The following is a 15,846-nucleotide window of genomic DNA, read 5'->3' on the forward strand; positions in this document are numbered from 1 at the left end:
AAGAAGCAGTTGTGTCCAGTTGAATTTCAGGTGTATGTTCTACATTATTACATTATTTTATTTTCAGTTTTAAATGGCTATAGTTTATGATCTTGCAATACATACTGCAGAGAGCCAATAATGTACCAACATACATCATGTTCTGATTAACAATCAATCAGTGGTCTCAAACTAGGTCAACGCAACACTTGAAATAAGTTGTATCTGATATAAAACGCACTTTTTTATGTTATTGTGCATTTATTAATCACAGTTAAAGATGCATTGTGGCGTTTAAAAAAGGTAATATTAAAGCCTTTTCTACATCATGCATGTTCTTCCAATGCCCAGAAGAGTACGAAGAGCCCTGACTGTTGTACTCTGACTGCTAGGGCTGCCTGATTTGGGGAGAAAAAGAGACACCTGACCAAGCTCGGGCACTTAACAGTCAGGCCTGAAATTATTCATAGCCCCGGCAAATTTGGAATATGTGTACATTTTAGCATGACAAAATCCCAAAACACACAGAGTGGTTAAGAAATGGTTCGTGGGTGAAAATATTAACGTTTTGCAGTGGCCCAGACAGTCCAGACTTGAATTCAGTTGAAAATCTGTGGAGGGAACTAAAGATCAGTGTGATGACAAGAAGAGCTGATTGCTAAAAATGAATGGTCAAAAATAACAGCAGAGTCATGCAAAAAGCCGATAAGCAAATATAGGATGCGTTTTATTTGCTGTAATAGCCAAGAAAGGCTTTTCTATTGATTTTTGGGGAGAAAGGTAAGAATAATTTTGGACGTGCCACTTTTTGTTCAAATGTATGTAAAAGCTGAGAAATGTTTTTCTACAGAAAGAGAGACTGCAATACAATATATGTCCCTCATCACAAAACAAACTGAACATAGTGGAGTCGTGAGTAAAAAAGTGACAAACTGCACAAAAATCCTTTAAATCACTTATTTGTGAATCAGAGGTGTCCATTTGTGACAGATTTGGCCCACCACTTCATTTCATGTGGTTGCTAAAGCAAATCATGAGTCCTCTTCACGTTTCTTGCTCAATTCTTTTTCACAATTTCAAATTGTCGTCACTTTTAAGCAAGCTTTTTTTGTTCATACAAACTCATCTTTAAAGGGACAATGTGTAGATTTTTTTTTTTTTTTTCAGTGTTCATTCATTAAAAAAACTATTGATTGCAATAATATGCAAAAAGAAGTTCTATCACATCAACGTACATTTTTGTATGTATTTGTAGGTCTAGTAATCGCTAATATTACATAAGTTGTGCCGTGCCTGACATGAGGCTGACATGTTTCGCCGTCATCTTTCTGCTATGGATACCAAAAGGAAAGAATTTTGTGAACGTAGTAATTGGTGGTAGGCTTACCAAGTGTGCTCTTCTGAGTGACTGAAAGAGTGCTTCACTTTGCACATGGACTTTGATCTTAGGTTGTTGCATTCTAATATTCACCACTAGATGGCACTAAATTATTCACACTTTTTTGTTTGACTTTTTTCACAAGTAGTTAACCATCAAATTTGTTGCATGTAACAACATGAGCAGGCAATTATGCATGTATGGTTAAGTGCATGGTTTCAATTATGTCAAAATGTCCATGTGAGAGAAATCATACCTTCAATGTAGCCCGAAACAAATAGGAGTTTGCTACACTATAATCAAACCCGTGATACACAACTTACAATATCCATCAATTTCTACAATCGATGATCTCCTTTAAAGTGTTTTTTGGACTTTTTTATAGCCTTGAATTGACAGGACAGCTGAAGATATGATAGGAAATTGTTTTTAAATTAGAACATTGTAGTAGTATCAAGCAAGGGTTCCGGTTTCAGAACATGGTTTCAATGTAAGTATTCGAAAGGATTCAAGACAGGAGTGGGGTTTCAAAGCAAGGTTTCAAGACACTGTTATGGTTTCAAAATGTATTTTTTTAGCCAGGGTTTCTGGCTTGGGTTAGGGTTTATTAACCCATAAGTAGGCTAAAAGATAGTCCTGGGAAAATTAAGTGAAAAAAAATCCTTCTTAGAAAAGTGAATATAAGAAAACCTCCTCATATGATACAGCACAGTTTTACACAACCAGAAAACAATGTCAACATCCATCACAAATGAGTAATAATGTCTCTGTAAAATGCATCATTTAACACTGGATGTAATTATTCAGTTGACGTTAGGTGTCTGGTGGGTAAGAGTAATAGCTTCATAAATCCATTTTAATTTGCCAAGAGAAATCCCATGAAAAAGCACTGTTTATACTTATGACTGAAGCTTTTTTTTTTTCATTCCAGTGATTCCATCACTTCCAAGACAACAATGCGAGGACCTGTCATAACCAGTGTGGTCACTGTCCTGTAGTCCAGATAGAGTACACACTGTCCATTCACCTGATACACTAATTGCCGCACCTAAAAAAAAAATGAAAAAAAGGAGGCATGTTTGGAATAAGACACTTTAATTTTTATCTCATCAAGTAATATGTTGTTGTTTTAATTCCATTTGAATGCTATATGCATGATATTTACCTTTACTCCAGCAGCTGCTGCAGGGCTTGCAGGGTCAACGGCTTGCACATAACAAGGAGCCATGCCTCTAAGGACAAAGCCCCAGCCGAGTGCATCACCTGTAACCTGGGATCACAGTGAGAGAATTTGTTTTTTTTCATTTTTACCACAAATATTATTTTAATGTCAAATAAAAATATCTTGGTTTGGATGTACTGTAGTAGTTTTGTGACAAGATAAATATAATGTTAAAAATGACGGTATTGCAATATATCCACAGCAAAACTCCCAGTTGACTTGAACTGTTGACTGAGAGGCAGCTTATGCTGGCTGCATAATAGTAATACATCATATAATATTAAACTGTATACTACAAATATAGACTAATAATGCCTATAGCAACCCACTGTCAACACTCTCTTGGTGAAGTGTGCTCCTGGTGTCAGCAACTCTTCACAAGTATATTGTCTTGGAAGAACTGCAAGACCAAACATTTCATCATATATTTTCTATCTTAAACAAAGGAATTATACAGCACTGCACTTTAATTGTACACTTGCCTGATTTAGGGTTGCATCTTATGACTGGGGTCGAAGACAGCTGAACAAAAGGGGGAAATCCTGCAGCATGAAGCTGAATGGAATTCAAGCTGCCTTGGCGGCCACTGGTTGCCTGTTTCGGCTCTTTACTGGCTCCTACTGTCAATAACAAAAATATTTTTGTTTTTGCTCCCATTTTTTACGAGATCTAAGATGTAGACCCCCCCCCCCTCAAAAAAAATAATAAAACAAAACTGCATCTTTCAGAGTGGCCTTTAATTGCGGGCAGTGTAAGGCACATCTGTGCACTAATCATGGTATCTAATCGGCATCTTGATATGACACACCTGTGAGGTGGGATGGATTATCTCTGCTAAGGAGAAGTGCTCACTATCACATATTTAGACTGGTCTGTGAACAAAATTTGAGATAAATGGTGATATTGTGTATGTGGAAGAAGTTTTAGATCTTTTGAGTTCATCTCATAAAAAAAATGGGAGCAAAAACAAAAGTGTTGTGTTTATATTTTTGTTAAAAATACAAGTGGGAAAGAAATGTCATTTTTCTAACCTGACTGGAAACCAGCAGCAGCCTCCTGTGGTGGGTTTTTGTGCAGAACAAATGGACTATCAGGGTGGCTGTCTTCTGGTGTTGACGGCGCTGTGCCTTGATAATTGTCCTGCTCGCTTTCACTCAGCAATTCAGACAAGCGTCGTCTGCGCCGGAAATTGATGCAGAACTGATAGAGAAGTCCACTGTCAAAGAAATCATGTTTTTTGGCCACTATTTAAAAAAAAAAGGGGGGGGGGAATGGATAAAAATAAAAAAAACACACAAGTGGGAACTGTTGTCAAGTTGATAAGTTGTATTTTGCTGTTGCTGGCCACCAACTGTTCTGTGGTTGCTGTTCTCTCACCATGCTGAATGATGCCGTGCTCTTGTAAAGCAAGGCACAGCTCCAGACCCTGGCACCGGCTCACTGCCTCTCCATTTTGAAGGAGCCAATCAATCAGCTGGCAGCCAGGAAAGGAGCGCTGATACGCAACACCTTGCTCCTCTCTTAGCTGCAGAATTGAGTGCTTGTCCCCAATGAGACTACCGATATAAGAATACAGATTTTATTTCAGGTTCGAAATAAGAGCAGAGTTGACTGATAAAAATAATCAGACAGATTACATGATGTTTTCTAAAATTTATAGTACAGCATTCCTAAAGCAAGAGCTGTGTAAAAAAAATCAGTATTTTACACTTAATAATGATCAGTTATATCAGGTCTTAATTAACCTAACATGCATTTGGAAAGTGGGAGTATAAATTCCGGTAGAAAACACACGCAAGCACTGGGAGAATATGCAAGCTGCACACAGGAATGCCACTAATAAATCAATGTGCTGTCTACTATGTCCATGTTAGTTTGACTAGCTGTTTCATTCAACCCAAACTGGAGCTTTTAAGAATTATAAACAGCTATACAACCAAAGTTTATGTTCGCAAATGTCTAGCATCTCCTTGAAAATGGTAGGTTAAGAGAATATCAGCAGGATCCAAGCTCTGATTTGAAAATCTATGGGGTGGTCAATACACAAGAATTTTTTGCGAGGAAAAAACAATGTGCCACGAAGAGCCTCAACAGATAGATATGCATTTGTGCCAAATGTATATCTTCGCCTGTTGTGGTGTGTAAGACTTTGATCTGCACTGCTCATCGAAGCTCTTACTGTTCATATAGTCTTTGTCCTCTCATGAAGATTTTCACTTCTTTATTGAAGGGAAATGTGCCATCATCTTTGCGGAAACGATACAGCAGTTTGGCATCCTTGAATTCAGACCTCTTATCACAAACTGCAACAAAAAAGAAAGATTTGTTGTGTATTGAAAGTAATCATTGTAGCATTACACTGCTTTCCTCTTACCATGGTGAACAATGTCCTGATCCATGAGATGCTGCATCAGACATACGGCTGTTGTCCGATCCGGTGCCTCCTTATGGTTCACAAGCCAGGCTATCAGCTCCTCCGATACAAAACAGTTTGGATATGTTCGTAGGTGGTACCGTCTGTCCTTGATCAGTTTTCCATCGTGAAGCCTCAACCTTGAAGGACGTTTACATCACCCAATGTAACTTTGAAATGACTTTGCAATGCTTTGTCCGCAATTTCCATCATACCTGAGTTGTTCTCCAGCAATCATGACTTCGGCCTTGTGTTGACGAGCCATGGCTTTTCTCCTCACGCTACCTGTTCGCTCCATGTTTGTAATCTAATGACTAGCATATAAGTAAAGCTAACGCTTGCCTGTGGCTCTTTTGTGTTTACATAATAGACACAGACCAAATATCATGTGGGAAAGATGTTATGTATACACAGATGAAGAGAAGCAGACACAGAGATGGCTGCGTTCAATTAATCAGCCAGTAGTAACTTAAGTAGTTTAACGTCACTTGATGTCTGAAAACTACAACCAATTATTACCAAAATTCATATGCATATCTCTCGTGCCCACTTCAATCTCAGAAAATATTAAAACGATCGCCCCATTATATTGAATTTTCTGGATGTTAAGTATTTTCCTCTCCATAGAAAACCCTAATCAAGCATCACCAAAATGTCCACATGTCCACCTTAACCGCTGTATACATAAAAAATTTTTTAAAAAACACCCCAATATTTTGGATTTTATGGAAATTTCACATCTTTCTCTCCATATGAGCACTCATTATAGAAGTTGAACAAGGAAAAGGCTTAACGTCCATAACATCCAAAATATTGGGGCGGTGATTCTAATAATCTCAAGGTTGAAGTGGGTATAAAATTAGAGGTGTCCACATAAATTCTGGTGATGATTAATAATAGTTTTGTATCATTTAGCTTTTTTTTATGCGTTTGTTAAGCATTTTAGACTGCCCCTGTATTCTGACCATTTGTTACAGAAATGCCAGTAACTATACTATACTATGCCAGTAACTATTTTGAAAATAGTTTCTTAAATAGGTAAGAAAAGACATTGTCACTACTACTTTTGTCTATCTTGTTCCCAATTTAGCATGTTAAATATTGGAAATATTCTTTGATAAACCTATGATGCAAAACTCGTCTAACACAAGAGACGAATCATACAATGTGTTTGGTGTGTCATGGCTTTAGAATAAACATCACTCTACCGGCAAATTCATTGGGATGCCTGTGGTTAAACAAATGACCATGAGATGTCAGTATTAACTCAGACTAACTCCAAACGGTGGTGTCAGGTGACTTTTGTTACGTGAACATTTTTTTGTCGAGTAAGCGCAACAAGGCCAGTCTTGGTTTACTGATTGATTGTTTTAACGGAAGGTAATTTTTTTATGTTGTTGTTATTGTTGTCTTTATTCGTTTTAATTGCCCCACTGAATGTTGCGCATTCTGCAAGTCTACTTATACAATGCATGCGTGCAAATCTAATTGAGAAAATACATAAGTTGCAAACCAGAAGAAGACGGCAATGTGCATGACGTGTACATGTGTTAACTTGGTCAAGTGATGGTCACGAGCAGCTCTTGACTTTTATGCAAATGTACTCCTGCGCGCTGTGATTGGTGCGCAGCGTGGAGGTGTCGTCTGGAGGGCGGTGACACGGATCCAGTGCAGCTTTATGAACTAACTGTGCCCTCCTCTTTGCACAGTTAGTGCGTCTGGTCCTCAGGCATAAGTGAAGCTTCACTTATTTCTTGTCAGTTGGATGCTGTTGGAGTCGCGTTTTCCCTCCTGGACGGAAATCAGATTTTTGTGAAGGTTTTTTTTAAGGCGGGCGAGTGAGTGCGATTTCAACGACTGCATGAACTAGTTGTGGACATTTAGGAGCTCTTTCAAGAGACGATCTTAAGGTGAAGATGAGCAGTGAGGCGCACTCGCATTTGGGACTGCAGAAACCCCCCATGAGTTTCGTCAGCGACTTCGACTTGATGAAGTTCGGCGTGAAAAAGGAAGCGATGCAGGCGATAGAACGTTGCCTCATCGGGCCGTGCAACCAGCTCCACAGACCCGACTCGGTGTCCTCCACTCCTGGGAGCACACCTGGAAACTCGATGCCCTCGTCGCCAAACCTGCCTCCAAACGATCTGAGAAATAATCCCGAGGACCCGTTCTGGATACCTAACAACGGGGGTTACCCTCACCCTCAGATGTACCCCCAAGCTTTTGGGCTGACCCCCGAGGACGCAGTCGAGGCCCTCATCGGGGCCACGACGCAGCAGGGACATCCGCCCGCGCCCCACGGCCACCAGCAGCCACCGTTCCCGGTTGAGTATGAAGGCTACAACCAGCTCGGCGAGACTGCGCATCACTACTCGGAGCTGTCGGCACCCCCCGATATGCTCCCAAGTAGCCACTGCCAAGACCCCTATCTCAAGAACGACATGGGCTGCGCCTCCCCGCAGTCCCCCGATGAGGTCAGCGGGGCGCACCACAACCATCCCCATCTTCAGGGGCAGCACAGGCGCAACAACGTCGACTGCCACTTCTCAGACGACCAGCTGGTGTCCATGTCGGTCAGGGAGCTGAATCGGCTCCTGCGGGGCCTCACCAAGGACGAAGTCATGCGTCTCAAGCAGAAGCGGCGGACCCTGAAAAACCGAGGCTACGCACAATCGTGCCGCTACAAGCGCGTCCAGCAGAAACACATCTTGGAGCACGAGAAGACCAACCTGGTGACCCAGGTCGAACAGCTCAAACACGAACTGAACAGGCTGGTGCGGGAGAGGGATGCCTACAAACTTAAATGCGAGAAACTGTCCGGTGCAAACTGCTACCACGAAACCGGGTCAACCAGTGACAACCCTTCCTCGCCCGAGTATTTAATGTGAGGTGTTTTTATTCTCCAGGAAGAACTGAGAACTGAACTGTAGCTACTCTTCAATAACCAGCAGCCAACGTCGTTTTGACGTTTTGAACAATCACTTCCTCGTTAATTCATGTAAGATTCAAATATATCTAATGATAGTAGAGCCGTTCAACAAGTGATGAAGACGCCCAATGAAGCATGCATGCAGGACATGTGTGAACTGTTTATATAGAGACATATCTGCATTTTGTGAGAAATTATACTTGAAATCACCTTCTGCCGTTTCTTTTTACTCATTTAATTTCATTTTAATTACATTTCAACTCCCCCTGCCCCTGATTTTGCTTTTGCTTAGATTTTTTTTTTTAATTACCACATGAATCCCTGTTCATTAAAATACACTTTGAAGACAATGATGCTAGTTTTTTTCTGCAGCATTATTTTTACTGATTCTGCTGGGCAGATGTCTTCTTTACTTGCTTGTCTTTTTTTTTTTTTTTAAAGAAAACACAATTATGCAAATTGGTTTTGTGTTTTTCATACACTATGGATTAATAAAACCATTGTGACTTTTTGTACCATGTCTCTCATCTCTTCATGGATTTTTACATTATACAAAAATGTTATTTGCACATTTTGCTTTGCTTTTTAAGTCTGCTATTTAAAAAAAAAAAAGACTGCTGTCATTCACAAACGTATACAGTAAACTTGCACATAAGAAGATGTATCCAACATAAGCATAAGGAAATGTTAATTAATATGTAATTTGTAACCTAAAAAGGGTAGAACAAAAATATTTTTTACCAAAAAGTGCAACATTGCATTACAGTAAAATAAGTAACCTTTAGTTAGTGGTATGCAGTGTTTGTCCAAGAAAATTAGTGAAGAGATTTATTCCTTTTTTTCTGTAATGTAATTGCGTTTAAAAATGCCCCAAAAACTTTTTGGGGGCAAATGAAGGGACGAGTGCTTTCTCTTTTCTGTGACCTTTAGCCCTCAAGGAACGCTGCTTCCTGTGGGATCCTGACATGTGAAAGCACAGGAGGCTGACTGGCAGGGGCTGTGGGGCACAGATAAAACGCAGTGGAAATCAGGCTTCCCCTCTTCTCCCTTCCTCAGACAAACAAACCACATCTGTATTCAGTGACAGAGGAAGAGAGAAGCGGCAACCTGGTCCACACTCCTCTGGACACTTCAAGAGGAATGTTTGCACTTGATGCCTTTTTTTCTTTTTTTGCACTGTTAGCCACTTTGTAATCCATAAGCACATTTCCTCAACACATTTCCGTCCCAGTTCAGGAGAGCAATAATATTTGGATGACCAACCTGCTTCCAAGGCCAATGTGATAAGTGACCTTTTTCACTGTCAAAAAAAAAAAGACTTGACAGTCCTGTCTTGAGTGAGAGTTCAACTAAGCAGGTGGCTCACTTAATGGTACCATTTTTTTTTGGACGAGACACCAGTTTCTCTCATGTTTGACCTCTGACAGTTCTCTGCTCACCCTTCTCAACACAGGTGCAAAAGCACTTTCAGTTTGAAAAGAGGCTTTGGTCCTGGAGCCCTTCCTGCTGTTTTGGATATACATGAATTAGATCAGATGGTGGAAAATATGCTCAATAGGTATCCATGCACAATCTAGAATGACACTCAATACAAGAGCTGTGTCAAAAGATGTAATTTTTACATACATTTAATAATAATGCTGCATAATATTAGGGAAGTATTCACTCGTTCGTGGCGTTTTTTTACAGTGATGTATACTACACTGTATCATGAGATATCTTTATGATAATTTCATGCTCCAATGTGTTCTAACCCAGTGTTTCTCAAATGGGGGTACATGAAGGCACTCCAGGGGGCACGCAAAATTTGAAAATACATTTAAAAAGCAGCATACATGCAAAAATCCTTTAAAAATAATTATTACATGATGTAAATATTTCAGGAAAATCTAAATTAATAAAATAAAATGTATGTATGTTCAGTAGGCTATTGTCTGTCTTAACTGTCATATGCCATCCTGTCAATCATTTGAAAATTTGATTTAAAATTAATTATTTTATTTTATTTTTTAGAAAATACCTTATTATGATCCCAAAAGAGGACACTGAAAGGTGATCATTTTTATGTGCACCACTATTTATTTGTAATGTAATTATTTCCTTTTCAAAAGCAAAATTTAAAAAAAAATGTTTTTTTTAGTCTTTTGATTTCCAAGTAGTTCCAAATAGTTCAATGTTCAAACGAAGTTCCAAAGTTTAATAAATCAGACAATGATGGCACCGCACTGAGGTATTTGTTTTTTGTTTTTCAACAAAAAATGTTTTTTACTGGTTAGGGGTTACTTGACAGAAAAAAGGTTTAGAACCACTGTTATAACCTATAGTGCAGGTCTACTAATAAAACGTATGTACTGAAGCATGAAACAGTTTTGACTGGGCTATGTCGTTCGAAAGTGCTGCAAAGTCATTCAAACGTATTCCTAAAGTATTTGAACGTAAAATGTAGAATATCTGCAAAAAAAAAAAAGGTTTTCCCATAATGCCATGCGGTATTGACTTGTGCATGCACAATAGTGGCATTACCATTTTGGGAAAAATGTTTTTAGAATTTGGCCTACATATTATGAGACTTTGGAACAACTTTATCAATACGTTGTAACTACTTTATTAATAATTGCAGTACTTTCAAACAAATGTATCAAGACTTTGCATTATGTTTGAATGACATAGCCCTGTCAAACCTGTTTACTCCACATTGCCAGTTCCATGCTTCCATAAATGTTATGCATACCTCTTCAACATAATCCAGCATTATAATATGTGCATTCGCAAATCGAATGAACAATACTGAGCTCTCCTGGAAAAATAAATAGATAAATAAATAAAATAAATAAATTAATAAATAATAATAATATGTGCATTCTTTTTAGATTGTGCATTGATAGTATACCAAAGGTTGGACAAAGTAATTGAGTGTACATGACAGTGAATCACACCTCTCCGTATTTCTTTGAGATGTGTTGATTACTCCAGTCAAATTTGAATAATTACTTACATCAACCCAATCTTCCAATAAACAACAATTCAGTCTTAATGATTAACTTTTTTTCTTTCTTTCTTTTTTTTTTTTTACATTTTATGATGTCACATGTAGTACATTACATAACCCATGAGGTTTGACAGTTTGTTTCTTTACTTGGCATGCTGTAATGCTTTTTTAGCCCTTTCAAGAAGTGCCTTGTTAGAATCTTTGACTACTATCAGTCGTTGCATTTGGATTTATAAGCATCAGCAGCCTAGTACAGTGTCCGTGTTGGCAGGCAGAGGGGCTTTGTGGCGCTGTATGACAATGTGCAGTGTGCCATTGTAGAAACGATTAGCCAGCTCTTTTCCCTCGAATGTAATAGGCTGGAGCGACTGATGTGCGAGCCACACATTTCACCCCACCCCCCTTCCACTCCACCGCAAAGACCCCAAGCCCACAGCGCCTGAGGCAGGCTACTGAGTCAGCAGGAGGGAAAGGTGTCTGCACGTCTGTGGCATCAGAATAGAGAAAGGGAATGATTGCGCACACGAAAAAAAGAACCCGATAATAAAGAGGAAGCATCATCACGTCTTGAATTCTTTCAAAATCCCTAACGCAGAGCTCTTTATTAATTAACGTGACCAATACACTTTGACAGAATGTATAACGCTTAAAGATGTTTTGTGGAGAATGTGAGCTTTGCCAGTGTTTGGCTGCGTCTCAGACAGTGGACACAGACAGAAGAATGCTGCAGAGAGTCGCCATTGTGTGGGGAGAGTCAGAGGAATGCAGGCACACACGGACACCAATGAACACAACCAGAGGCCTGGGCCAACAGAACCTACAGTTCAACTGGACTTACTATTTGGACCTGTGATATCAAACTCATGTTGCCTGAACATGATTGGGGACTGACTTGAGAAGAGCTCGGAGATTAGATACAAATGTGTGTTTTCAAAGAAGCATTTGATAATCAGCTGTGTAAACGTTTGTTGGTTTCAAACAAACACTGCTGATCAAGGAGTGAACTCTTTGCTCAAAATGATGATTGGTCAGCTTTGACCCCTAAAATCAGGTGCATTCTAGTTCCATCTTAGTTTTCTCTTCACGGTTGTTTTGCAATAGTAAGAGTTTAAGACTGACGGTCGTCTGCGGCGTCACGTGAGGCGCAAAGCAGTGATTTGGACGCAGGACAGGATGGTCGAGGGGCTTCCTCTTTCACTTCCTATATGAGGAGCCGGTCAAGTGACTCTTTGTGAGAGCGTTATGCTTGTATGTCGCAGGAAAACACAGTTTGGATGGCTGTGGTTTCCGCTCAGGATGTCCACTCGTTTCTGGGCAGTTGTGACACTGTGAATCATGCCGTGATCACACACGTCTCTATCGACATTGCACGCACACAAATGTAAAATAAGTGCAAGAGCAGTTTTCACTAATGAGGTTGAAGCAAAGTCATATTTTTTTTAATACATTTTTTAAACTTTTTTTTATGGTGGTTCTTCTTGCACATCAGGGTTTTTTGTTGTTGTTGTTTTTAACGGTTTTCCACATCCTGACCAATTCTTTGGTAATTATACTGGTAATGACTAATGTTATCACATGACACGCTCTGTGAGATTCCACTGAGCGGTTTAATATGTAGCTCTTCAAGTACAATAAAGCTTGGGGAGTTATCTTATTGGCTTCCTAGGGATGTGGTGTTCAGCCTGTTTATGCATCAACTTGTGGGGATCTGATAGGACGGACTGCTGATAAACAACTTGTCACGTTTCACTGGACACCACTGACAAAGTCCTGTCACATTACAGACCCTGTACTTTGCTCGGAGTGCAAAGGGTGAACTTCTCTAATGTAATAATTATACAGCTTGCTCCCATCATGACGGAACAATATTGGAAAGCACAGGACTGAAAGATGTTGCTTTTTGTGATGGGTACATCTTTCTGCTTCATTAGTGTGACACTGCAACTTTAAAGGATAAATGAGGCCCGTCAACGTAGGGGGGATTATCCAAGAAAGCCGAGCTCTTTCCCTTTCTTTCCCTGTTAGGATTTCCTGTCCTGTTTTATGGGGGTCATGCAGCTGGCAGGCGCCCTCCTGTTTCTGTCCATAATAATGACAGGCATCCATTAGTGCACAGTAGAAACACGAGCCACATAGGTCCCCCCCCCCCCCCTTTCCTATCTTTAGGGATGATAATTGTGTCTCTTAGTTTCGGGGGTTGTTTTGATTTAATTTGTTTTACTCAAGAATAGCTTAAAGAACCATCACCAAAAATGTGTTTTAGGGGTTAATAATCGGTATGTGCTTTTTACTTTACCTTATTGATTTGTGTTCAGCATGGCAGTGGTGTCATATGTTCCAGAGAACTCTCACAAGACTCCTTGAAACTGGGTGTGTCACTCTCCCACTAATGTGTCATGTTAACATCTCTGTAATGTCATAACTTGTCTCTCATTACTCTCCAAAGGTGGCTGCCAAACTTTAAGTCATGTTGCTACTTTTCATATGGACAAAGTTGTAGAAATACTTTTACACCCAATCTTGGGCGGGTTCAGTTTTTTTAACAGTAACGGAGAAAAGACCAACTCCCAGCATGTGAGGGATCTATTTAGGGCCTTTACACTACAGTGAACCCCATCTTGTTCTTGGTTCAAAATACAGGAAGTAAACCACTCCTAGTTTTTGGTTTCTTTCTTTGTTTTTTACTTACTTTGAATGCTTTCCGACATTACATCTACTGTTGGACATTGCAAAGTTGTTTTGTTCATGTGCTGTTAACACTGATCAAATAATGTAACAGAGTCCCCTTTGTTAGCTAAAAATTTCAATTTTGGTACTTGTACTTGGGGGAGCTTTGTTTTGTTGTGTATTTTTTTTTCTGTTTTTCAGAATTTTTTTATGTCATAAAAAATCCGTAAAACAGGGTAGGAAATTACTTAGAAAAACGACCCCCCCCCCCCCAGAAATATAAGGGGGGAAATGTATTGGGGAAAAAAAGTTAAAAAAAAAAAAAAAATTCCGAAAAACAGAAGCTGGTGCTCTGTTTTTTGGAGTAATTTATTTATTTATTTATTTTTACCTCTGAACTCAAAGCGACTTGTTGCAGACTCGCTAATGGCGGACACTTTCTCGCATACCTCCAACATACCTTCAACTTTATCATTTACTGGCTTAATTAAGGGAAGTATACAAACATGTCAATCAATCAGCATGATTTTAGTAAGCTAATAGTTAAGTTTCTACGGAAACGTATTGCATGCGGAAAAGTGTCCGGCATTAGTGAGTCTGCAACAAGTCACTTGCAGTTCAGAGGTGAAAAAAAAAAAACTCCAAAAAAGTGCCGCAAATATTTTTTTTCCTGTTTTATTTTTTTAAATATTGTTTTCCTCCCTGTTTTTTGGAATATTTTTTTAATGACGGAAAAACAAAATATGCAGTAAAACAGAAATAAATAAAAAAAGTTAGGCCTCCTCTGCCTGTTTTTATGAAGCTGTTTTCCCCCCACAAATGCTGGGACTCAACACGATTAAATCCAACGTTTGAAGAGGTTCCTTGTCAACACTCAACGGCTTGGTATCCTCAAGTGATATGCACTTAAGTCAGAGCAAGTATCCTATTCATTGTGAAGGACATCCCACTCAAGAGGGGAAGGGTCAAATTGTGATATAAATGTTCCCCTCAGCACTCTTCTGATCAGTTTTCAAATTTTCAGGCATTATGTGTGTCCGTGTCACTTTAAGATTTTATAGGATAACCTGATCCAGTATGGCAAAAGTTACTGAGGTCAAAGTGAGTTTATTCGTCACTCTCGGTTTTAGTATACTGTAACAAGAATCTGAAACAAGATCATTAAATATTGCATTTGTAAACAACATGTTCAACCAAACCATAGGATTTCATCTAACGGAAGTCAAAGTCTCTAGATGGAAATTAGCTAACGGAAATTGACACAACTGTAACTCTCTGCTTGTGGGAACAACAAATATTAAAGGGGGCATCAACCCCTTCAAAAATTCTTGACAATAATATGTTCCATACAGCCCCACTAGTCTAAATACGGTATTTTGGTTAATATTGCGTTAATGAAATATGAGTTAAGCAGCAAAATCCAGCATTTTTTTATCAATATCAGAAAATGACATCACAGTTGCTCAGGTCTCAGGTAGCAACCAACCACAGCCTTCAGTAAACAACTGAGCTGTGATTGGTTGTTGCCTGAGCCCTGAGCAACTGTGATGTCATCATCAGTTGACAGCAAGTGGCAAAATGGCCGACCCCTGAGATGGATAAAAACGGCTAGATTTTGCTACCTAACTCAAATTCCACAAATGTAATATTAATCAGAATGTCATGTTTCGCTTAGTGAGATAACATATATTATTGTCAAGAAATCTTTAATGTCACTTTCCCTTTTTTACACTGAAAGGGCTTCTTCTTGCTAGTAATTATGCTTCTTCTCTTCCAGTAGATTAAAATTTAGTGCTGCCGTGCATGTTGTGGCACAGTTTGGTACTACATTGAAGTCGCCCCGCCAAAAAATCCACACTTATCTCAAAAAAACTATACAAAATGATCATTTAAAAATCTGCATGGGCCACAGCGACCCTGCCCGAAAGGAAGAGATGCCACAGACAACAAAAAAGTCAAGACAATATTCCAATTTATTCACATAAGGCATGATGATGATTTACTACCCTTAGAAGTGATACAGCAGCAGCTTGGTGTCACATAGGAGAAAGTGAGGTGTGTAAAGAAGCAACCTCTGAGCACTAACATGTCCAGGCTGTACAACAACATATGTTGGTGACCTTTGACTTAGAACCCAACAAGCTCTGACCCGATCTTACACACCGTCAGGTGTTAGGCAACATAACTGCCTTCATAGTTGGCGAGACCCCCTTATCTGTCTGTTTCCCGTATGTGTTGACACTACTTGCTGCAGAACACGCACACACAC

The 15,846-nt window shown here is 39.4% G+C and overlaps 2 protein-coding genes across 3 annotated transcripts; one reads left to right on the plus strand and one right to left on the minus strand.

The window, feature by feature from the left end:
- Nucleotides 1-1,908: 1,908 nt before the first annotated feature.
- On the minus strand, nucleotides 1,909-5,362 carry LOC144057037 (DEP domain-containing mTOR-interacting protein). Of its 2 annotated transcripts, none has more exons than XM_077574263.1 (9): nucleotides 5,208-5,362; nucleotides 4,954-5,132; nucleotides 4,759-4,882; nucleotides 3,957-4,135; nucleotides 3,611-3,823; nucleotides 3,062-3,196; nucleotides 2,909-2,979; nucleotides 2,523-2,627; nucleotides 1,909-2,405 (listed from the first exon to the last, which is right to left on the minus strand). In XM_077574263.1, the coding sequence occupies exons 1-9, from the start codon at nucleotides 5,288-5,290 to the stop codon at nucleotides 2,280-2,282; spliced, it is 1,215 nt and encodes a 404-aa protein (XP_077430389.1). In that variant the 5' UTR covers nucleotides 5,291-5,362; the 3' UTR covers nucleotides 1,909-2,279. The 2 variants fall into 2 exon arrangements, with proteins under 2 accessions (XP_077430389.1, XP_077430388.1); XM_077574262.1 differs by having other exon boundaries at nucleotides 3,062-3,199; nucleotides 5,208-5,360.
- A 1,350-nt stretch (nucleotides 5,363-6,712) lies between these two features.
- mafbb (v-maf avian musculoaponeurotic fibrosarcoma oncogene homolog Bb) lies at nucleotides 6,713-8,436 on the plus strand. Its single transcript, XM_077574264.1, has one exon. The coding sequence runs from the start codon at nucleotides 6,909-6,911 to the stop codon at nucleotides 7,878-7,880; it is 972 nt and encodes a 323-aa protein (XP_077430390.1). The 5' UTR covers nucleotides 6,713-6,908; the 3' UTR covers nucleotides 7,881-8,436.
- Nucleotides 8,437-15,846: the final 7,410 nt, after the last annotated feature.

Source organism: Vanacampus margaritifer, chromosome 8, assembly GCF_051991255.1.
Source record: "Vanacampus margaritifer isolate UIUO_Vmar chromosome 8, RoL_Vmar_1.0, whole genome shotgun sequence".
NCBI classification, from domain to species: Eukaryota; Metazoa; Chordata; class Actinopteri; order Syngnathiformes; family Syngnathidae; genus Vanacampus; species Vanacampus margaritifer.